Source organism: Bos indicus, chromosome 6 (assembly GCF_029378745.1).
Source record: "Bos indicus isolate NIAB-ARS_2022 breed Sahiwal x Tharparkar chromosome 6, NIAB-ARS_B.indTharparkar_mat_pri_1.0, whole genome shotgun sequence".
Classification (NCBI taxonomy): domain Eukaryota; kingdom Metazoa; phylum Chordata; class Mammalia; order Artiodactyla; family Bovidae; genus Bos; species Bos indicus.
In genome coordinates this window covers 47045836-47071254 of record NC_091765.1, presented here as the reverse complement: position 1 = coordinate 47071254, position 25419 = coordinate 47045836, and the positions used below count along the sequence as shown (strand labels likewise).

At 36.9% G+C, this 25419-nt stretch overlaps 1 protein-coding gene across 3 annotated transcripts in view; it reads right to left on the bottom strand.

The window, feature by feature from the left end:
• The window catches only part of STIM2 (stromal interaction molecule 2), a 182310-nt gene that overhangs the window by 96637 nt on the left and 60254 nt on the right, over nucleotides 1–25419 (bottom strand). For all 3 annotated transcript variants that reach the window (XM_019962556.2, XM_019962557.2, XM_070791254.1), the window contains exon 2: nucleotides 13010–13140. In XM_019962556.2, coding sequence (XP_019818115.2) covers nucleotides 13010–13140 — 131 coding nt within the window. The remainder of the gene's footprint in view (nucleotides 1–13009; nucleotides 13141–25419) is intronic.

Here is a 25419-nt window from a genome sequence, read left to right as displayed (position 1 = left end):
GATGCCATGATCTTCGTTTTCTGAATGTTGAGCTTTAAGCCAACTTTTTCACTCTCCTCTTTCACTTTCATCAAGAGGCTCTTTAGTTCTTCTTCACTTTCTGCCGTAAGGGTGGTGTCATCTGCATGAGGTTCTTGATATTTCTCCCAGCAATCTTGATTCCAGCTTGTGCTTCTTCCAGCCCAGCATTTCTCATGATGTACTCTGCATAGAAGTTAAATAAGCAGGGTGACAATATACAGCCTTGACATACTCCTTTTCCTATTCGGAACCAGTCTGTTGTTCCATGTCCAGTTCTAACTGTTGCTTCCTGACCTCCATACAGATTTCTCAAGAGGCAGGTCAGGTGGTCTGGTATTCCCATCTTTTGAAGAATTTTCCACAGTTTATTGTGATCCACACAGTCAAAAGCTTTGGCATAGTCAATAAAGCACAAATACATGTTTCTCTGAAACTCTCTTGCTTTTTCGATGATCCAGCAGATGTTGGCAATTTGATCTCTGGTTCCTCTGCCATTTTTTAAAACCAGCTTCAACATCTTACATATACACAATGAAATAGTACTCAACTATAAAAAGGAATGCTTTGAGTAGGTTCTAATGAAGTGGATGAACCTAGAGCCTATCATTCAAAGAGAAGTCAGTCAGAAAGAGAAAGACAAATATCCTGTATTCATGTATATATATATGGAATATAGAAAGATGATACTGATGAACCTATCTATAGTGCAGCAACAGAGATGCAGACATAAAGAACAGACTTTTGGACACAGTGAAGCAGAGAGATGGTGGGATGATTTGAGAGAGTAGCACTGAAACATGTATATCACCATATGTAAAGCAGATAGTGGGAATTTGCTGTATGACTTGGAACCCAAAGCCCATGCTCTGTGACCAGCTAGAGGGGTGGGATGGGGGGGGTGGTGGAAGGAAGGTTTAAGAGGGAGGAGACATATGTAAACCTATGGCTGATTCATGTTGGTGTACAGCAGAAATCATCACAATATTGTAATTATCTTCCAATTTAAAATAAAATTTAAAAACAATACTGTGCATAAAAACCCAAACAGTACTGTGCAAAAAAACCCAAACAGATGACTTCTTCCTGATAAGAGAAGGGTATTTCTTGCACAGACTCCTCTTCAAAGGTGTTCAAAATCATTACTTCTTTTGTGATCTCTACAGATCAATAATTAGACACATGCCAAGTAAAAATTCAATTTAAAAATTAAAAGAATTTGCATCTAAAATGAAAAATCATAAATTTACAAAAAGCATACTGTTCAAAGAAAATATAGATTTTAGTCACTGATTCACTCATCAAAATGGTATCTAAATTTTCTGTCTCAGTCATCTCCTGCCTTTTTCTAAATTAGTATAAAGAGTGTGACCTCTCCTTCATTCTTACAATGAAGTGAAGTGAAAGTCGCTCAGTTGTGTCCGACTCTTTGCAACCCCATGGACTATACAGTCCATGGAATTCTCCAGGCCAGAATCCTGGAGTGGGTAGCCTATCCCTTCTCCAGGGGATCTTCCCAACCCAGGGATCAAACCCAGGTCTCCCACATTGCAGGCAGAGTCTTTACCAGCTGAGCCACAAGGGAAGCCCAGTCACAATATAATTTCTGAAAGGTATCATAGTATCAGAGCTAATTTCAATCATAAGAAACAGGGCAGTCACCATAAGAATATCAGTAACTTATATGCTATATAATAAGGAGACCTGTATACAATGAACAGTGGGAAATTAGAGAAGAATATTAGCATTATTAGTGTTCAGGAACTTGCTTTTGTGAAACATTCTCACAGTTGCTGGTACTTACAATTGTGGAGTGAAGCCTATGTGACAGATAACAGATAATGCTTTACAATTCATTACTGCAGTGGTCTCCAAATTTGGTTGCCCAGACGCCAAAGGGATGTAAAATCTAATCCACTTTAAAGGGAGAAAATATTAGAGCTTCCACTTGTATTTAATCTTATATCATTTTTAACTTATATTTTTTGTAAACCTTTTAAAAACAATAACACTGATATTGTAGCATGTATGTATATGTTTCTCAGTCACTAAGTCATGTCCAACTGTTGTGATCTCATGGACTATATACAGGCCACCAGACTCCTCTGTCTATGGAATTTTATTGGCAAGAATACTAGAGTGTGTTGTCATTTCCTTCTCCAGGGGATCTTCCTGACCCAGGGATCGATTCTGCATCCCCTGCACTGGCACACGAATTCTTTACCACTGAGTCACCAGGAAAGCCCATGTATGTATATATTGTATAGTAAAAATATTTTTATACACACACTATTTATAGACAGCTATTTATTTATAAATTGTATCAGGGAGGGCTTGATGATAGAGATTAATGATATACATTTACACAGAAAGGCAACACAGACTAGAAATCAAGAATATGGGTTCAGTCTGCTTTATCACTTTTAAGCCAGTGGCCCGGGGCATTTCCCCAATCTCCCTAAATGGACTTCCTTGTCTGCAAATAGATAATTATTGTATATTCTTAGCTCCTAGGGTTGCTATGAGGAGTCCATACCAGAGTGTGTGCAAAGTGCTTACAATTGTGGAAGAAAAAGTAAATGCTAAATAAATGTTTTCTATTATTTTAGTATATAAATCCACAAATAGAAGCTTGAGAAGTCCTACAGTAACAAAAGCAAATTAGCTATTTTCCAGTTTTTCCATAGAAAAACTTTTTTCTATGGAATAACTATTAATGTTCTCTGCTACTCCAGTTGTATGCTTATTGCTACTATTTTCCAGAAAGAACTAAAGCTTGTTTTTACAGCATCAAGTCTTTAAATAACTGAACTATGAAACTATGAAAAATCTCAACATACAGGAAAATACCTCAATAATTATAATTTAACAGCAAGAACTCTTTTGCACCTACTCTCTTCAGTTTACTTTGTCCCACCCGTCCTTTTGGGTGAATGCCAAGTGATCCTTCAGTCAAATTATGTTGTACTTGTACATTTGTCCATGTAAAGCGCTACTCAATAGATCATTTTAATCAAATTTAACGTGCTCTAAAATGTTAGATGTATCCTATTATAAAGATGGGCTTCCCTTGGTGGTTCAGACAGTGAATAATCTGCCTGCAATGCAGGCCACCAGGGTTCAATCCCTGGGTCAGAAAGATCCCCTGGAGAAGGGAATGGCAACCCACTACAGTATTCTTGCCTGGAGAATCCCATGGACAGAGGAGCCTGTCGAGTTACAGTCCATGGGGCTGCAGACAGTCAGACACAACTGTGAGCTTAGCACACGCATTACAAAGATAAACATGAAAAGTCTTACTGTGGGTCGCTTATAAAACGAAGCCTTTTGAAGGAAGTTATATAATTTTATTGTTTTTATAATCCTGTGGCTTGAGAAGTTCCTGTCAAATATCTCTAGTTAGCAGAAAATAAAAACAAACCATGGTAAGCAGCCTCTAACGTGGCTCATAATAGTCCCCACATCCTCTTATTCCTGCTCCAATGTAACCGCCTCCCCTGAGAATCAGCTAGACCTAAGGACTCATTTTAGACAAACAGAACAAAGCAAAAAACGGATGAAACGTCACTTTCAAGATGTGGTTACAAAAAGACTTTGATTTCTATGTTGTCTGCTCTTCCCGCTTCCTCTCTCTCCCCACGCTACAATCTCCCTGCCCCTTTAGCTCCCCTCTCACTCAATGAGTGAAACGCACTGCCCCATGGAGACAGCCATGTGACAGAGAACCAACATCTCCAACCAATGACCAGTGAGGACCTGGGGGGCCAAGAGCCACATACGTCAGCCTTGAAGTGGATCCTCCCCAAATTAGCCTTGAGATGACTGCAATATCACCTGACATCTTTTTGTTTTATTTCTGTTTTATTCCTGCCACACCACTCAGCGTGCAGGATCTTAGTTCCCTGACCAGGGATCAAACTTGTGACCCCAGGATTGGGAGCATGAAGTCTTAACCACTGGACCTCCAGGAAGTACACCAGCTGACATCTTAACTGCAGCTTGTAAAAGGCTCAGAACCAGGAAACCCAGCTAAACTGCACCTGGATTTCTGATGCACGGAAACTGTGAGATGGTAAAACCATGAGTGACTTAGTAAACCATTAAGTTGGGGAGAATTTATTATATAATAGATAATAATACATAAGTTGAAATTTTAACTTAGAAAACTTAAGAAGAATGCATGCAGTTAGTTATTCCTTCAGAAGACCTTCCCTGGTGGCTCAGTGGTAAAGAATTCGCCTGCCAGTGAAGGAGATGTGGGTTCGATCCCTGGGTCAGGAAGACCCCCTAGAGAAGGAAATGGCAACCACTCCAGTATTCCTGTCAGGGAAATCCCATGGACAGAGGCTCTGGCGGGCTATAGTCCATGGGGTCGCAAGTGTCAGAAATAACTTAGCAACTAAACAACACCAACAACAACATTCCTTTACAAACAGTACTCCATGAAATTCAAAACTCAGTGATCCTTTTTTAAAATGTATTATCTACTATTTTTTTCTGACCCTACTTTTGCCTATTTTCTTAGGTGACTCTCCTTGTTTCAGACAGATATAACTGTGTGGTTAAAACTAAGTCTTCTGAAAGGGGTACAGATAAATGATGACAAAGGTGTTTTTCAGGTAGAATAGCTAAGAAAAACTGAAATACAAGGTACAATCAGATTTTTCAAAGAAATTATTATGTATATATAAATTTATATATAAATTATTTATATTTATATACATATAAAACAAACTGATTAAGAACAAAAACTGAAACTATTCAAAATCACATGAATGAAAAGAAGAATAGATAAAAAGGAAGAGAAAGTAAAAAAAGGTAAAACTTTTTAAAATATAAAAGAAAAAGCAGGAAAAGTAAAAACAGAAAACAAAGTTCATATACACTAGAAATTTAATAAAATTTCCAGCCACTTAGTAGGCAATAATAATGTCAATTCTCACTGCCTGCTACTGCTGGGTTCAGGGCCACAAAATCATTCAATAATTTCATTTAAATTACCTGTTAATCAAGTACCTTCACTGTCCAAAATATCTTCAGTATTAACAGAACATGTAAACTTAACTGTAATCAACACGTCAATCTAAGCAGGTCACAAATTCGGCATATACTGACACTTAGTCTCCTTGATCTTGAGTCAAAAGACAATGACCTAGAGAGCAAAAGCCATACATCCTGTTCCTAATCTAAAACATCCCCAGTCCTCCAATTTCAGTTTTAGAACAGCTCTGGAAATTTTCCAGATATTTATTCTCTTGTCCAAGCACTGCATACAATATACACTTTAAGTGCTACCTTCTTAATGAGTTCTGCCATGACATCCTATTTAAAGCTACAGCTGTGGCTATCCATTATCTACCTGTCTGATCCCCCTTTCCCTGCTTAGTTTGTTTAGTCTGCCTTCCCACAAGGCCCATTAGAATGTTAGCAAGTGCTTGAAGATTTATATAATTTTGTCTGTTTTGTTCCTGATGTATTCCAAGGTCTACTTGAGTATCTGGCATACAGCAGATACCCAATACTAGCTCAATATCAAATGAATGAATAAACTAGAAAGAAAATGCTTTCTCATATGACCAAAAACAAAGGGCATGTGAGAAAAAAATTAAGCTTCCAATCAGCATTTTCAAATGCTAAATATTATCCTAAACTTTTTTTTTTAAAAAAAAGCAATATTGCTAGTTTTTTAAGGAACCTGCATACTGTTCTCCATAGTGGCTGCACCAATTTATATTCCCACTAACAGTGTAGGAGAGTTTCTTTTTCTCCTCACCTCCAGCATTTATTGTAGATTTTTTAATAACTGGCACTATGATCAGTGTGAAGTGATACCTCATTGTAGTTTTGATATGCATTTCTCTAAAAATTAAAGAATTACCTTCTCCAGGAATAATTAGTGATGTTGAGCATTTTTTCATGTGTTTGCTGGTCATCTGTATGTCTTCTTTGATGAAATGTCTGTTTAGGTCTTCTCCCCATTTTTGATTAGGTTTTTTTTTTTATACTAAGCTGCATAGAGCTACCATATGACCCTACAATCACACTCGTAGACATATATCTGGAGAAAACCATAATTTGAAAGGATACATGCACCCCGATGTTCACTGCAGCACTATTTACAATAGCCAGCATATGGAAGCAACTTAAATGCCCATCAACAGAGAAATGGATAAAGAAGATGTGGTACATAACAATGGAATATTACTTAGCCATAAAAAGGGATGAAAATATTGCCATTTGCAGAGACATGGATGGACCTAGAGATTGTCATACAGAGTGAAGTCAGAAAAACAAATACTGTATAATATTGCTTATATGTGGAATATAGAAAAACGGTACAGATGAAAAAAAGCAGAAATAGAGTCACAGATGTAGAGAACAAACTTACAGTTATCCAGAAGGGAAGGGGGAGATGGGACAAACTGAGAGATAGGGACTGACATATATACACTACTATGTATAAAATAGGCTTCCCAGGTAGCGCAGAGGGTAAAGAATTTGCCCACAGTGCAGGAGACCGAGGTTGAATCCCTGCGTTGGGAAGATCCCCTGGAGAAGGGAAAGGCAACCCACTCCAGTATTCTTGCCTAGAGAATTCCATGGACAGAGGAGCCTGGCAGGCTATAGTCCATGGGTTGCAGAGTCAGACACGACTGAGCAACTAACACACACATAAAATAATAACTGATGAAGACCTACTGTATAGCACAAAGAACTCTATTCAATTATCTGTGGTGACCTAAATGGGAAGGAAATCAAAAAAAGAGTGGCTATATGTACACACATAACTGATTCACTCTGCTGTACAGCAGAACTAACACAACATTGTAAAGACTATACTGTGATAAAAAGTTTTTAATTCAAAATACTTTTAAAAGCAATACTTTGATTCCAAAAATCACAAGAAATTAAGTATTTTAACATTTCTGAGTAAGGTTCCCTAAGAAACTCAGGAAGTTTCCTAATGATGCCCACTGGAGATGTATAATAGTATTAATATTCACTTTAAAAAACAGACACTGAAGAAATACAAATCAAGACACAGCTGTAATGAACTGAAGACAGCAAACTGGTCCAAAAACTCAGAATTAAAAACCTATTCCTTAACACTTGCAATACATTATAGTCTCTAAGATCAGTCCTGTCCAATAGAAATAAATTGTGAGTTAAAATTTCCTAGGAGTCACATTAAAAAGTAAAAAGAAACAAGTAAAACAAATTTTGTATTTCATGTAACTCAGTGTGTATGTCCATAATACAACCATTTCCAACAGGTAATCAAGATTTCAAAGTTTAAATGTTTTATATTTATATAAATCTTCCAAATCTGAAGTACATTTTACACATATAACACACTTCAATTTTAAGTGCTCAATACACAAACATACTAGTAGCTACCATACTGTACAATGGATTTCTAGATTCTTTTGGGTACTATTAAAACACAGAAGCATGCTATATTTGCTTTTAAATATTAATATTAAAAGAAATACAAAGAGAAAGATATCATCTTCTGTTTTTAAACATTAAAGGTTAACTATCACACTAATAGAATTCTAGGTTCTTTAAACATAAGCTTTGTTTTATAGTTTTTATTTTCATTACAAAATATTTGGAATTCTATTAAAATTTAAAAGACTGAATAAAAATTCCACTGAAGTATAAATTATACAGCCATGCATGCTTACTTTGTTTGGCACAGTGATAATGATAACACCTCACACACTAGAGCACTTAATATCTTATGATGAGGTAAAAAGATTAAAATAACTTGTAATTCTAGAAACTATTATGCAATCAAATACATTCAAACAGGCTGTCAATTATCTGCATAAGCTTACTTAATACCTGCCTATATATAACACACTACTGGAACAGATCTTTCCCACTGAATGCACTTTTAATAATTAAATGAGTTTTTGCTGTTTTTTCATATTTAAATATTTTTATAATTGTGACAGAATAAAAAATATATTTGTTCTTCATCCCTGGTTCCTGGCATAGAGCTCTTAAAACTCTCGGAATTTCCTCAGTGACCGTGTTCTTTTCTCCTTTGATCACACCTGAGTTCACACTAATGAGATGAGTAAGGGTGGGGCCTCCAGGCAGCCTCAAGATGGAGCTGGTCACCAAAAGGACCAAGTGATTAGAGAATTGGAAACTTTAGTACCTCTCACCTGACCTCTGGGAAAACTGAGCTCTGTAAAAACTCCTCAACTTAGAGATTCAGAGAGCCAGTGAACACATCACAGTGTGGGAGGTGCTGGGAGGGTGGCATGCCCAGAGAGGGCATGAAAGCTTCATGCCCCTTCTATCAAACCCTGTCCTGTACATCTCTTCCATTTGGCTGTTCCAGAGAGCCATTGAAGCAAATTTTCTTTTTTTATTGAAGTACAGATGATAAACAATATTATCTAACTTACAGGTGTACAATAGTGGCTAAGAATTTTTAAAGGCCCTGGTCTACTTATAGTTATTACAAAATATTGGCTATATTCCCTGTGTTGTACAATATATCCTTGTAGCTTAACAGTTTTTACCTCTTAGTACCCTATGCCCACTATCTTGCCCCTCCCAGCACTTCCCTCTCCCCACTGGTAATCACAGTTTGCTCTCAATATTGTGACTCTGCTTCCTTTTTGTATTATTCACTAATTTGTTGTATGTTTAGATTTCACACGTCAGCAGTATCATACAGTATTTGTCTTTCTCTGTCTGACTTATTTCACTTAGCAGCATAATACCCTCAAAGTGCATCCATGTTGCTGCAAATGGCAAAATTTTATTCTTTTTACGGCTAAGTCATATTCTATTGTATACCACATCATCTTTATCCATTCATCTATTGGTGGATGCTTAGGTTGCTTCCATAGCTTGGCAACTTTAAATAATGCTGCTATGAACCTGTAGTGCGTGTATGGTTTGAATTCATGTTTTCGTTTTATTCAGATACATACCCAGCAAATTTTCAAATCTGAGGAAAGAGCCATGGGAATCTCAGATTCAAGGCCAGTCAGTTAAAGTTCATAAACATAACCAGAGATTTGTGGCTGGCATCTGAAGCAAGGGCGGTATAATGGGACTGAGTCCTTTAACTCATGGATTTGATACCATCTCCAGGTAGAGAGTGTCAGAATTGAACTCCTGGAAATGCAGTTGGGTGCTAGAAAACTGAAAAAACTGCTTGGTGTCAGAAAACACCCCAGAGTAATAATATTTATAATGTGATATATCAATTAATAACAAGACTAATTTTGTTATGTAGATTTTAATATTAAAAAATCTAACATTTTTTAAGCTAAAAATGAACCAATCTTAATTTATAAGTTCTGAAAGGTAGCTATCTAAAACTATTCTAGTTTTTTTTTTGAATCATTTCATATTTTTATTTTTTTTTCCTTTTTTTTTTAAATTTTATTTTTAAACTTTACAATATTGTATTGGTTTTGCCAAATATCGAAATGAATCCACCACAGGTATACATGTGTTTCTAGTTTCAAAAAGTGAAAGTGCACACTAATCTTTTTTTAAACATTTTATAATACCAAAACTTTCCAAATTAACCACATATGCTCTTCCAGTCCCACCTCTAACTCTCCCTGAAATAATCCCTCTGAATTAATATATTTCTTAACCTAAAACACTGTTAAACAATTATTAGTTCCTCAGTAATACTAAAAATCAGAGGAAAACAGCACCATTAGTATAATAGCTTAAAATTATAACCTTTCAACACAGTACAGGGTTTAGTGTTACAAGTTATTTCCAATTTAATTGATGGACTGAATTATGAAACTGAACAGGGCACTCATCTACATAACACTAGACACTCTGAGCTGACACGGAGTCTGATCAAACTAATACTGTAAATGATTAAGAAAATGTACAACAATATTTTTAGGAAATCTATTCAGTCTAGAGAATATAATTTCCTTTACAAAGAGTATCAAATATATGAACATAAAATGCTATTTATTCCATAATTCATGTGCAAGTAATAAGTTATGGAGTAAATAAAACTTATGTTAGAATACTGATCTTCAAAATCCTAAGTAAATATACTGGCAACTAAATAAACCATTTAGACAATCTTGAGAGGATTAGAATGAACAATTTATCACTAATAATCTAGAGCATTACTTTTCAATGCTTTACTAAAAAACTAAAAGTAGTTTTATAGCTTAATTTTGTTGTGTATATTGTGTGTCTTTGTAGTGGAAGAGAGAAAAAATGGTGATGCTGAGAGAATGAATTACTCAGTATAATAAAGTGACCCTTAATAAATGACAACTACTTTGTTACATTCTAGTAAGTAAAACTAACAATCCATCAACTTCATTTCATTTACTCTACTAAATACTTTTTAAGTTGAGAACAATGTAAAATAGGAATACCCTGTCATCTGTAGTTCTAAAAGTGAACAAATAAATTTGACTGTTTTGAACTGAAGCCATGATTTTGGTATTACTGGAACTGAACTCAATTCAAAATGATTTAAACCAAATGAGAAGAGATTATTATCTCAGTAAGCAGAAATCAGTTGATGCAGAGACAGTCAAAAAAAAAAGACTAAAGAGTTAATATCTGATCTAATAAGTACTAAGAAATCACTGTTAAACTTCTAAGCTAGAGAAAAACATTCTCAAAGTGATATGCATGATGAATTAGAGCAGAAAAATGTAAAAGTGATAATCTACCCATAAAATAATAAATACCTAGATTAAAATGGAACAATAACTAGAACAGATAAGTGGAAGGGGGGGAGGAATTAATTCTAAAAACACAAAATTTCATTTATAGCAGGGGTTAACACACTACAGCCCGATACTTGTTTTTGTGCAAACAAAGTTTTATTGAAACACAGCCATGACCATTACTCCACATACTGTCTGTGGCTGCTTGGCACTACAATGGGAGTGATGAGTAGATACAACAGAGATTATATGGCCCACAAACATCTAAAATATTGATTAGCTAACCTATGTTAGTTTCCTAGGGCTGCTGTAATAAAGTACCATAAACTAAATGGCTTAAAATAACAGAAATTTATTCTTTCTCAGGTCTGGAGGCTATAAATCTGAAATCAAGTGTTAGGAGGGCCATGCTCTCTGAAAGGCTCTAGGGGACAATCTGTTTGATGCCTTTGTCTTGGTTTCTGGGATCATCAGCAATCCTTGTCATTCCTTGACTTCTAACTTCATAACTCCAATCTCTGCCTCCACTGTCACATGATAATCTTCCCCCACACCTGCCTTTCCACATGGTTTTCTCCTCTCTTACAAAGACACCAGTCATACTGGACTAAGGACCCATGCTACTCCATATGCTCCTCTTAAATAACTACATCTGAAACAACCTCATTTCCAGATAAGGTCACACTATGAGGTTCTGGGGGTTAGGACTCCAAAATATTTAGGGACTGGGATACATTTCAACCCTTAACCTGGTCCTTTACATTAAAGTCTGCCAACTCCTGACTTAGAAGACTTAAAAAAAAGAAGAAATAGGTCCACACGTGCCACTGAGGATTTCAAAGCAAAGATCTGGGATTTTGTTTTAGATAAACTAAGCTGAAAACAAGAGTCCTCAAAAGACATCAGGCAGAAAGCCATACATGTAGGTCAGAATCTGCACTGACTTAGAGATGGAAGAAATAAGAGTAACCTAAAAACAGATGAGGAGTTTCAAGGTAAATGTTTTATGTAAGTATTGAAAGTGTTAGTCGCTCAGTTGTATCCAACTCTTTGCAACCCCATGGACTGTAGCCCTCCGGGCTCCTCTGTGAATTGAATTATCCTAGCAAGAACACTGGCGTGGGTTGCTATTTCCTTCTTCAGGGGATCTTCCTGACCCAGGGATCGAAACCAGGTCTCCTGCACTGGTGGCATATTCTTTACCATTTAAGCACCCAGGGATACAGCAGGTCAAAAATTGATCTTTAGAGAATGCTACTGTTACATAACAATGTGATTAGACAACAGTGTGATAAGAAGATGTCACTGTTATACAACATTAGATAATAATGTAGAAAAAAATGTAATTTAGTATTATATAAACTAAAAGAGAAGCAGTGTCAACAGTGACAAATACAACAAAAAGGTTGAACAGACCTAAAAGATTTGGTAAGAATGAGATCATAATCAAATAAAGAAAACAATTTCTACGAAGAAAACTAAAAGGGACACCAGAGCAGGGGTAAGGTGAGAATCCTTAAAAAAAAAAAAAAGCATTATTTATTTGTACAGTGGTTACAGTAGACTATGACGCCGGTGACCCCCAATAAACCACATATGCTGGCATTCATATTTTCATATAATCCTCTCCCACACAAACTCTGAATTCAGCCAATTAACTTTGTTTTAAACCAATTTGATATTAACAGGTATTGGCATGCAGGGGTATAATAAGCACTTTCACACGGGAACTTGTTTTCTTAGAACACTGCCACCTGGAAGGCCAGCTGTCATGTCATGAGGAAGTCTGAGCTAGACCCCTGAATGACGACACGTTAGTAACGGCCAAATGGAGAGACTGAAGGTAAAAAAGTCATTTGAGATATTTCAGCCCAAAAGAGATCACAACTGAATACAACTGCCACCATGACCCTGGGCCATAACTACAGGAACAGAAAATGTACCCAGCAAAGCCCGGTCAACCCAGAGAACCAGGACAAACAACAAATCGTTGTTGTTTTAGACGACAAAATGTGGTGGTGGTTTATAAAACAGAAACAGGTGACATAGAACAGAATATATGTTTGAGAAACGTAAGTACATGAGGCCAAGGATTCTTATAAAACTAGGAAGACATATACGTGTGAAAAAAAGAAAAAATCATGCTAAATACAAAGGGCAAAATTAAAGCATAAAGAAAAAAACTAAAGATGAGGAAAATGGAGTTGAGTCATACAAGGAATAATGGGAAAATTCAAGACTATAAACTTGGTCACGCTGTTACAAGAGAGTATCAGTGAAAAAGGGTCTCCACCTACTTCATCACTTTCATCTACTTCGATTCCACCATCTTTGTCATCATCCATTTGTTTATGTATTGTTTGAAGAGCTTCCAGACTAAATCTATCTTCTTCTGTGAAGCATGGTGGACTCAGTGACATGCATGGATCTGAAATAAAACAAAGGGCAATTACTAACCTGCCACCCCAAAACACAGGCTATAATCAAGACAGTTGGATTTCAAACAAAACCAACAAATTAAATTTCAGACTAAGTCAAACTAAGATGCTTTAACAATTCTATCTAGTAGGATATTCTTCACATCAAAAGTATAGTATATGAACATACTGACTAAAAATAAATAATCCAACTTAATTGATATCAAACTACAACCAATACTAAATTCAAGTTGTCCACATTCTTATACATCTTCAACAGTCATCTTCTTATTCAACTCATGATATTTGTAAATTAACCCCCCAAAAAAACAGATAAACTCCCTCCTTAAAAACTAAAAAAAAAAAAAAAAAATCACAGAGCACAAGGGGTTTTCTTGTATAGGCCAGTCTAAAATGTAAGTCCTTAGGGCAACATCACAAAGAATACAAGAAAAAGAAATGTAGAACATTGACATGATCCTTAGAAATGTCTTTATCATTTTTCTAACAGATTCTAAGAGTCCATCATATGACTCTCTAAATGTGTAACTTCTTAGATTCAACAAGGAAAAACTGAATTTTAAAAACCTTGTTCTTCATATTTTTCTTAACATAAATTTATTGCCTAAATAATTTTGTACGGAAATGAGTGAATCCTCACATGTAGATTGTCAAAAAATAACAATTTATAGAGAATATGTAATTTTTCATGACTTAAAATGAGATTAATAAAAATTACCTCTTGCTGACCTCAAATAGTAAACAGCCTATACACCAAAATGGAAAAGTACTGTCAAAGCTTCACTCATACCCAATCTGGCTGACTGGCAGATTGACAAATTCCAAGAACTGATTTATACCAAGTCACTAAAATAGTAAAATATCCTTTTAAAATGTCATCAAATCCACATGTATTTCCACAAATAGTGTGGTCTTGAAGTTTTTAAAGTCAAAGCTTTGGTTTTTCCAGTAGTCATGTATGGATGTGAGAGTTGGACCATAAAGAAGGCTGAGAGCCAAAGAACTGATGCTTTTGAATTGTGGTGCTGGAGAAGATTCCTGAGAATCTCTTGGACTGCAAGGAGATCAAACCAGTCAATCCTAAAAGAAATCAACCCTGAATATTCACTGGAAGGACTCTTGCTCACCTGAATTGATTGCAGTTATAATGGCTCGCTGATGCTAAGTCACTTCAGTCGTGTCTGACTCTGTGTGACCCCATAGATGGCAGCCCAACAGGCTCCACCATCCCTGGGATTCTCCAGGCAAGAACACTGGAGTGGGTTGCCATTTCCTTCTCCAATGCATGAAAGTGAAAAGTGAAACTGAGCAACTTCACTTTCACTTCACTTTCACTATAATGGCCTAAGAGTATCTAATTCTGCACTGAGGAAAAAAAACAAGAAGTCAGTTGTGGAGATCAACTAGTAACTTCCTTTAAAAACAAAACAAAACAATTTACGCCTCTATTACCTACATGTTCTACTTACAGACCATTTTGGCAATTTAACATTTTTAACAGTTTTAAATCAAAACCTAATTTTCATTCCTTTAGTCTTGAAAAGGAAGGAAACAGAAAAGCCTATAAAAATAAGAAAATGAAATTATAAGTTATGTGACATAAATGTGTAAATATTTAAAACTCTGATAACCATTTGCTAAAAATCTAAGAACTTATAAAAATAATGGTCAATTATAATCCCTAATTCACAAAACAATCCAGAACCCTGAGATGCCCCAACTTTTCCTGAATGGATTCAAAATAAAATATAAGCTCTCGGGTATCACCACCACATATGGCATAAAGAAGATTATGTGTAAAATGTGTTATTGCCTCTCAGACATATTTTTATACATATTTTATTTTGCAAATAAGCATGTGAAGTGAAAGTTTATTATAACTAGCACATAAGGAAAGGTTCAGCATCACTCACTCTGATTAAATAGGCCTTGTTGTTAAACTCTCTAAGCAGAGTCAACAGTGAGGACGGTAGAAATGTTAAAAAGTAGAGAAAAGGAGGAAGTCCTATAATCTGGAAAAAACTCACATGTAAACAAAATTGTATTTTTTTAACTTAAATTAATAAAACACTATCAGAATCTACCTCTGAATTTAACTTCTTCATGACGTATTTCATAAAAACCAACTCTGAGTACTTCTTTCTCTGAATGCCATTCAATCCATTCAACAAATATCTACTGAGCACTACCATGTGTCAGGCATTGGAAATAGCAGTGAACAACAGAGAGAAAAATTTCTCACAAAACTTACGTTCTAATGCAGGAGATGAGCACAACAAGGTAAATAAGCAAAATGAATAGCATGTTGTTTTTAGTAACAAAATATTAGAAACAACCTCAACTTTTACTAGTAGCTGCTAACTGGTGCTGCTAAGTCACTTCAGTCGTGTCCGACTCTGTGTGACCCCATAGACAGCAGCCCACCAGGCTCCCCCGTCCCTGAGATTTTCCAGGCAAAAGTACTGGAGTGGGTCGCCAGTGCTTTCTCTGGAATAGCATGTCAGGAGTGGTAAGTATTAAGGAACAACAGAACAAAGAGCAGATAATGAAATGTCAAGGAATTTGAAATTCTCAACTATAATCTTTATTCTCAAATCAGTCTTTAATGTTGTACCAGAATGGCCGAGTGGTTAAGGCATTAGACTTAAGTTCCAATGGATTTATATCCTCATGAGTTCGAACCCACTTCTGGTACAACAGGTCCTGCTTTTGGCTTCATTGATAGCTCAATTGGTAAAGAAATCCGCCTGCAATACAGGAGACCCTGGTTCGATTCCTGGGTCAGGAAGATCTGCTGGAGAAGGGATAGGTTACCTACTCCAGTATTCTTGGGCTCCCCTTGTGGCTCAGCTGGTAAAGAATCCGCCTGCAATGCGGGAGACCTGGGTTTGATCTCTGAGTTGGGAAGATCCCCTGGAGAAGGGAAAGGCTACGCACTCCAGTATTCTGGCCTGGAGAATTCCATGGACTGTACAGTCCATGGGGTCGCAAATAGTTGGACACGACTGAGCGACTTTCACTTTAACCTCTAATTGCTTAATGTGATTTTGTCCATATGACTAAGCTTATGAAAAGGGCAGGGGCCATGTTCTTCCATTTCTCACATGCTCATAATACCCACAACTTAGCTGGACACATTCTGGACCTCTGTAAATTCTGCTATTTCATACATTAACTAAATCACAAAGTTCTAGTCTTCTATACTGGGCAAACCACTGGCCAGCATTAAAGAGATAATAAGAGTATCCTGTACCTAAAAAAGCTCACAGGCTAGGGAAAGGCATGCTGTTGGCACTGAGAACATTAATTGTAGAGTGCTGTGAGAGCATGGAGGGACGGCACCTAATCCAGACTGGGAAAGAAGAGGCAGAACTTTTCTAGAGGTAAACACAGGGAGTTTTAAAGAACTGTATTGATGACCTTGGGAAGGACAGAAATGCATGCATCATACATTCAGTGTCATGAAAAGACCACAAAACACTCACAGAAATCCAACTGGTTGATATGGCTGGCACAAATTACAATCAGAGGGGAAAAAAATCAATAAACAAGAGACCAAATAGGAGACTGGTAAGAAGGGATAAAAACTCTAAAAGTCGTTTTTCCATACTAAAGAATTTGGATTTTTTACTCTGAAAACTATAAGAAGCCCACTAGGGATTTCAAGGAGAAGACCAACAAAATCAGATTCATATAGAGAGATCAATCTGGTGACAGCGGAAGACAAATGGAGACAAGACTGGGAGGCACAATCATCAGGAAGTGCTGCAGGAATCCTGGCAGCACTCAAGAGCCCATGCTCCCAAGGAATGGGAAGGTAAAGGACGAAGACTGCGCTAAGGTTTGGTGTTTTGCCATGATGGAACAGCAGAAGGAAAGGAAAGACAGGAGCTGAGGATACGGCAAGAATGATCCATTTTCCACATGAAATTCTGTTTCCATTTGGTACAGTGTCTTACGGCCTTTGAATTCTAACTTAGATGAGCTGTGAATTCTGAATTCCATTACTTGTTCTAAAAAAACATCTATTTCTGCTTAATTAACTATGCCAAAGCCTTTGACTATGTGGATCACAATCAACTGTGGAAAATTCTGAAAGAGATGGGAATACCAGACCACCTGACCTGCCTCTTGAGAAATATGTATGCAGGTCAGGAAGCAGCAGTTAGAACTGGACATGGAACAACAGACTGGTTCCAAATAGGAAAAGGAGTTCGTCAAGGCTGTATATTGTCACCCTGCTTATTTAACTTATACGCAGAGCACATCATGAGAAATGCTGGGCTGGAAGAAGCACAAGCTGGAATCAAGATTGCCGGGAGAAATATCAATAACCTCAGATATGCAGATGACACCACCCTTACGGCAGAAAGAAGAACTAAAGAGCCTCTTAGCTGACTTTATTTTTTTGGGCTCCAAAGTCACTGCATATGGTGATTGCAGCCAAAATTAAAAGACACTTACTCCTTGGAAGGAAAGTCATGACCAACCTAGACAGCATATTAAAAAGCAGAGACATTCCTTTGTCAACAAAGGTCCATCTAGTCAAGGCTATGGTTTTTCCAGTAGTCATGTACGGATGTGAGAGTTGGACTATAAAGAAAGCTGAGCGCTGAAGAATTGATGCTTTTGAACCGTGGTGTTGGAGAAGATTCTTGAGAGTCCCTTGGACTGCAAGGAGATCCAACCAGTCCATCCTAAAGGAGATCAGTCCTGGGTGTACATCGGAAGGACTGATGTTGAAGCTGAAACTCCAATACTTGGGCCACCTGATGCGAAGAGCTGACTAATTTTGAAAAGACCCTGATGCTGGGAAAGATTGAGGGCAGCAGGAGAAGGGGACGACAGAGGATGAGATGGTTGGATGGCATCACTGACTCAATGGACATGGGTTTGGGTGAACTCTGGGAGTTGGTGATGGACAGGGAGGCCTGCCATGCTGCGGTTCATAGGGTAGCAAAGAGTCGGACAGGATTGAGTGACTGAACTGAACTGAACCTGTTCCAACGTCTTTTTCATTTTTTTCTCAGTTGTTTTTCCTTCTAGGTTAATTCAGCACAACTGACCATTTTAACTCAAAGTAGGTGATCTAAATTTCTTTTAGAATATACAAACTGATATAAAAGAACTATGCAGTTAACGAATCGGGATTAATAGACAAATTTCAAAGACAACTGCTTAAATACCAAAATCTGTCTCCTTTGCCATCATACAGACATCTACCTTAGCTACCCAAAATGCACCATGTACTCCATAACCAGTTTCTCACTTAAACAAAAATCACCTGTTCATTTTTACACATGATAAAGAGTGCCTGTCCCTGGAAGGCCCTGTGCTTAGTGCAGACACCCACCAAAAATAAATTTCCTCCCCTTAGTGCCCTCATGTGTGTGTGTGTGTGCTAAGTCGCTTCAGTCGTGTCCGACTCTTTGCAACCCTATGGACTGTAGGCTGCCAGGATTCTCTGTCCATGGGATTCTCCAGGCAAGGATACTGGAGTGGGTTGCCATTTCCTTGTCCATGGGATCTTCTCAACCCAGAAAATAAACCTGTGTCTGTCTCCAGCATTGGCAGGCAGTTTCTTTAACACCAGTGCCACCTGGGAAGCTTTCAGTGCCCTCATCTTGTGTTAAACGCAACATGAAGCAATGTATCTTTTCAGCATTATGCTGAGCATTCCTTTCTCTTCTCTGAATCAAGAGCAGCACATTCCAGTGAGAAAAAAATAAAAAAGAAATCAGCTGAAACAGAGAAAGACTTAACCAACCAAAGTCAGCAATCAACACCATTGTTAAGTTCTATCCTGCTTTCCTTTACCCAAACAAATGCTCAGTCTGATTCTGCAGAAATAACTAATGAATTAAAATGATTTTACCTAGTAAGAAGCATCTAATGTATTCTAGAAGCCAAAGCTATTTTATGTACGTAATATAATCCCTACAACGTTGTGTGAAGAACATATTCGTTTTTCAGATGAGGAAATGAGACTTATGAGTAACCTGCTAAAGATTACACCCCTAGAAATGACAGACTTGGGATTCACACCAGTCTTCAAATTCATGTTTGAGTGTCAGTACAATGAATATAAATACATCAGTGTTTCCCGTGTCAGAGAAGAATAAGGAATCGCTATCATAGATCATGCCCAAACCTGGCTGAGAAGCAGAGAAAACCAAGAAACACAATTGTATCCCATGGAAGAGGATCATTAGACACCTCATGAAAGACAGACACAATCTAAAATACAGACCTACACTTCTTAGCTTTCTTCTCCTTTTGATAATAACGTACCTTTAACTCACACTCCCCTTGAACAAACCTTTACTATATTACCACAGTGATAGACATATATTGAAAGTTTGAAAATGAAAGTGTTAGTTGCTCAGTCATGTCTGACTCTGCTATCCCATGGACTGTGGCCCACCAGGCTCCTCTGTCCATAGAACTCTCCAGGCAAGAACACTGGAGTTGGTTGCCATTCCATTCTCCAGAGCATCTGTTTGACCCAGGGATCGAACCCGGGTCTCCCATATTGCAGGCAGATTCTTTACCGTTTGAGCCACCAAGGAAGAACTGAAAGCTTAAACATATATAAATATCAGAAGCCAAATAAACTGCTGAATATAAGTTTTTACCTGGAAAAATGTAGAATGCCAGGCTTCAGTTTAGAAGCCAGGTATATAAAGGGTAAAAACAAAGTTAAACATGGCAAATGCAATGACAGACATGTAATAAATATATAATGGCAGCAAAACTTAGAACGTAGTCCTACACGGCAAGAAAAAGATTTGAGAAGAAAGATACATTCACACTGAATCTTGAAAGATGAGCAAGTGTTCTCTAGGAAGACATCAATAGGCAAGAACATAAGCTGCTAATAGTTATTATACTAACAAACTAATGATGACAACAGCTATCAATTATGGAGTGTCTATTACACATCACATAAATCTATGTTACATATTATACATTTCACTTTGCCTATAAAATAGGCACTATTATTACCATTTGACAAGGTAATTAAGAGATAAGACTGACAGTATCAATGAAGGCCAGATTATGGAGGGATCTACAGATTACTATAAAGTGCCAAAAAGGGGAAAAAATATTAATAGATTACTCACTGAAACCCCCTATTTGCAGTTTCCCCAACCTGCAAAGCTCTTTTTCCCAAGTACACCCATTGTTGGTAACTCTTTTCATTCCAGCACAAATGTTTCTCCTCAGAGGTCATCTTCTTTCCTCACCTAAAATATTCCCCGCCTTTTCTATTTGCTATGTTTTTCTTCACAGCACTTAATCACAGCGCATATATTATGTATTTATTTCCTTACTTTCCACTCCTCCACTATAATGCAGTCATGAGATTATAGGCACTGCTCTTCCTTGAGTGCCTAGAACAGGGCCTGGCACATAGTCCGCACTCAAAAAATGCGTTCACTGAATTACTTACATAACTGGTTTCCAATATAAATTTTTGGAAGAGAAAAACTTTTCACGAAATTACTTGGCTGATTAGAAAACTAAGATGTAGAAAATGACAATAAAAATCCCTTACCTCTTTACAACACTGACGTTAGTCTAAGCAGTTAGTTGAAATCTATTAATATTACTCCTCCTTTCATGAAAACTATTCAGTAGTCTTCAAGAGCCTGAAGTATGAAATCTTATCTATCCACTGTCAAAGACAGCTGTATAAATACTTAATGAACAAAATATATAACACATTATAAAAAAATGGAAGGAGAACTTTAAAATATTTAAGATTCAAGGCTCTACAACTTGAGCAGTAAAGATAAAATTTCATGAAGGCAAGGCCTAAGCTTGTTTTTACTGATTGTTGTTTTAGTCATTCAGTCATGTCCAACTCTTTGCAACCCCATGGATTGTAGCCCACCAGGCTCCTCTGTCCATGGGATCTCCCAGGCAAGAATACTGGATAGGGTTGCCATTTCCTTCTCCAGGGGATATTCCCAACTTAGGGATCAAACCCACGCCCCCCTGCACTGGCAGGCAGACTCCTTAGCACTGAGCCACCAGAGAAGCCCCATTTTATTGATTACTATACATCACTATTATTATATATGTTATGATATATGTATATTATTATTATACAGTGTGTACATGATCAGATGCTTCAGTCGTGTCTGACTCTTTGCGATCCTATGGACTGTAGCCCACCAGACTCCTCTGTCCACGGAATTCTTCAAGCAAGAATACTGGAGTAGGTTGCCATGCCTTCCTCCAGGGGATCAGCACTCCTAATAAATAATTATGCCTGACTGATTTTTACATGCAAGCAATTGCATTTTTGGTGGTATTATGAAAAAGAAATTGGATTTTAATAAGCAGGGTTTTGAAAAAAGAGAAAACAACAAACCCAAAGAGGAAATAAGATAAGATCTGGGACCCACAAAGAGCAGTCTGCTGGCAGACTGGCTCTCAGCAGAGAGTGCTACTCAGTGCTCCTCCCTGTTCACCTCTCCCAGATGCTGCCTCTGGCCTTCACAAGAGTGGGGCGGGAAGGTCAGTCCCACAGTACAAGGAACTGTCCTCTGCTAGACAACACTCCTCCCTAGAAGGAGGAAGGAAAACACTAGCAAGTGGAGAAGCAGTAGGATGTGAATCTGGTGGCCTGGGGCTATTAGTCAGTGAATGACAAGGAACCAAGAATTAAAATAAATTTTTAAAAAAATAGAATATTCAAGGAACTACTGATAAAGTTTTAAGTGGCTGGGAAAGATGAAGGTGGGAGGAGAAGGGGACGACAGAGGATGAGGTAGTTGGATGACATCACCAACTCAATGGACATGAGTTTGAGTAAACTCGGGTGATGCACAGGGAGGCCTGGCGTACTGCAGTCCACGGGGTCACAAAGAGTCACACGACTGAGCAACTGAACTGAACCGTGACTTGTTGGTAACTATAACAGAGATAAGTCACAATTTATATTTTGTATAGTGCTTTCAAGTTTAAAAAAATGCTTTCCTATATACTCAATTTCATTTTAATCTACAGAGGAAAACTACAGTCTCAGTTAACATGCTTGTCACCACTGAATGCCTATTCCAACTGCAGGCAGGAAGTAACAGAACATAAACCACAATCACAGCAGTTGGTCAGATGGAAAAGGTCAGACTGAAGTGACAACTGAAATGTAGTCAGAGAAAGGAGGCAACCATGACTGACATTTCTGAACTACAAGTCTAGGTAAAACAAAGGTACACTTCTATTTGGCTGAGTGTAACCAAATAACATCGTTACAAATGCATCAAAAGTGATTGCATTAAGCCTTTACTAGAGACCAATATTTATGCCATATTCTTCATTTTTTTGTCCCAGTCAATTGATACAGGTAGGGGTACAGTTCAGAAATGTAAGAAAAATAAGAACTTAAGAAACAAATGAACCTGAAAAAGCAAATCCAGTCTTTAAAGCTAGTTTCCCTCCTACAAAACCTTGAAGGTCAGCAGTTTCATAACAACTAAGAAGGAGAGCCAGCTGACTTTTAATCACAAACCAATGACTGAAGCCCATTAACAATGTGTAACATCATATATTGCCAAGAACTTGACTTACCACACTGGCGACTGTTTATGAGTCTCATGATTAGGCTTTTCTTAATTACTACCACTGAGAGAAAAATTTTAAACAACTATTGTTCATACTTAGTATTTTCATTAATGGCTCCCAAGCCACTTATCAAATTAAATACTTCAATCAGAGTATTTTGAGATATTTTCTCTAAAATCTTCAGAGATTACCATTCGGTGTCATTTTCCAATAAACCAACAATCTGATTCAAATTCAAAAAGAAAGTGAATAATGCCTTCTTTCTTTTTTGATATCCTCTTTAAGGCAGAGTCTATTGTCCCTTATTTTCCCAGTGTCAAGCATATCACCAAAATCTGCCATATAGGAGGATTAATTTATTTTTTTGAGAAACATCCATTGATATTATCAAATTATGGCTTAACTGTTATACTCAACAGAAAATAAAGGGCCTGTTCTTTGAAATCTCTTCTGACTAATGACTGGAGCTCTGAATGACTGACTTTGTTGACAAAGAAGTAGTCTGACTCTTGTAAAGAGAAAAAAACTTTCCCCAATCTGTTAGCTAAAAATTTCCCTTAAAAACTGCTAAGTCCAAAAATACCTTCCAAATGTTTTAAACAGACTACTGGATACAAACTCAGTTACTTAGGTCCCTTTTCCCTTTCCAGGGACATCTTTCAACTTACCATCTCTGATTATTTTACTCCCACTTATTCCCCAGCCCAAACAAAACATGTTGTCCTTGTCACCTCAAGAAGTTCCTGCTAATCTTCTCAAAGGTAGGAGACAGAAGGTAATCCCCTCTGCCTCAAAACTCTTAATATGCAATTCATTTACCAAACATTCCTCAATCCAAAAATATCTACATTATATTCATGGTTAACCAATATGTTCCTTTGATTTTAATAATCAACTTATTAATATTAATAAATATTAATAAATGAGCAGGAGTATTTATGCAGCTGTATTCATCTCTAGATTCACTGACAGATGCCTAATTTTTCCAATTTTATTTTATACTATAACCTCCTAGAAAGCAATACTGTATCTGTACATGACATTGTTGTATCTGTCATATGCAGGAAAATACTGCTGACTAGGTGGAAAAAACAGAAGTAAACAGGTGCATGTATACACTTATTTACTGACTCCTGGTTTCCCAGGATGCTATGAACACTAATGACGATTAGCAATATTATGTGCACAGAGCAATGGAATAGCTTTGCTTATTTTCGTTTGTTTTGAAGGGAAGAAAATGGTAATTCAAAATTACAACCAGAACATTCTGCATGTACTTTATGCCACTAATTCATATTCTTAAAGTGGTTAAAATTATAAATTTGATGTTACATATATTCTATAATTTTTTTAAAAGCTATGAGCAAAACAAGTAGAAAAAAAAGACTATTAAAACCATTCTACTTATATCAACACTTTGGGAAATAAAGAACATTACTGGTACTGCCAGGCACTGATCTAAGAGCATGACACTGTTTCACTTCTTTCTCAGCACAAGAAACCAACAACAATAAGAAAATAAAAACGGTATCCCAATTTTACTGATGAGAAAGGTTGAGCACTCTATAGGGGGAAAAAGAACTTTCAATTCATTCTCATTCTGCCACTTATTATACAACCTCAGGAAAGTTATTTAACTTCTTTGCCTTAACTACTTCATCTATAAAATGGGAGTAACAGTATATTTACAAGGTTGTTATTAGGATTAAATGAGATATCTATGTATAAAACATCTAGCACAGTGTTGGCACATACTTAGAACTCCACAAACAACACTCAAGAGATACCTTTTATTATTATTATTATCCAGAAAGGTAAAGTGCCCGTTGAAAGTAAACAGCACAGCAGGAATTCAATGCCAAGTCTCTTGCAATCTAAGTGTACTCTTCCTATTATACTGCTATTACCTTAACAGACAGCAAAAACATTAGTTTTTAATTAGACTTAACTCTGAATATCTTTTGCCTGATCTCAAAACCAAATACACCCTAAAATATAAAAAGAAAAGTTAAAGAAGGAATAGAGAGTTTGTTGGATAACTTACATGCCAGTTGCTTTGCTTGGCTAATTCTACTTCTCTCAACAGCCCTACCAAGTTGAAAACACACTAGAGCTTCTCACGATGAATTAGCCAAGACTCTCATATGTAAAATAATTTACTCCCAGGTCAAAAGTTTTAATCATTTTGCTGAAATTCAACCTAGATCTGTCCAAATCCAAAGAACTTAATTTTTCCCTATATCCCACAATCTGTCAAAAGAAAAAGACTTCTCAGTTTTAAAAATACCCAAAAAGAATATTTTGTGCAATATTCTTATCACCTGAAACATAACAAGCACTCATTAAGTAAGTATATACTGAATGAGTGCATCAATACAGAAAGTTAATGAGTGGTCATGGGGTAGGCTGGCTTATATTATATTTGCCTAACTTTTAATTACACTAGAAAACTTTCTCTTTTATATGGAACAATCATATCAACAAAGTATGACCAAACCACCAACTGTGATAACAAACTGAGCACTTGAGCTGACAGCAACTTCACTCTTAACAAGTGCTAAGGGTCAAAAACTCTAAAGTCATTCTTGATGACACTCATACACATCACATCTGACCTCAAGAAACCTGCTGGTTCTCCCTCTGAAACATTATGTAGACTCTGCCCTATTCAGGGTCACCATCTGTTGCATGGATTA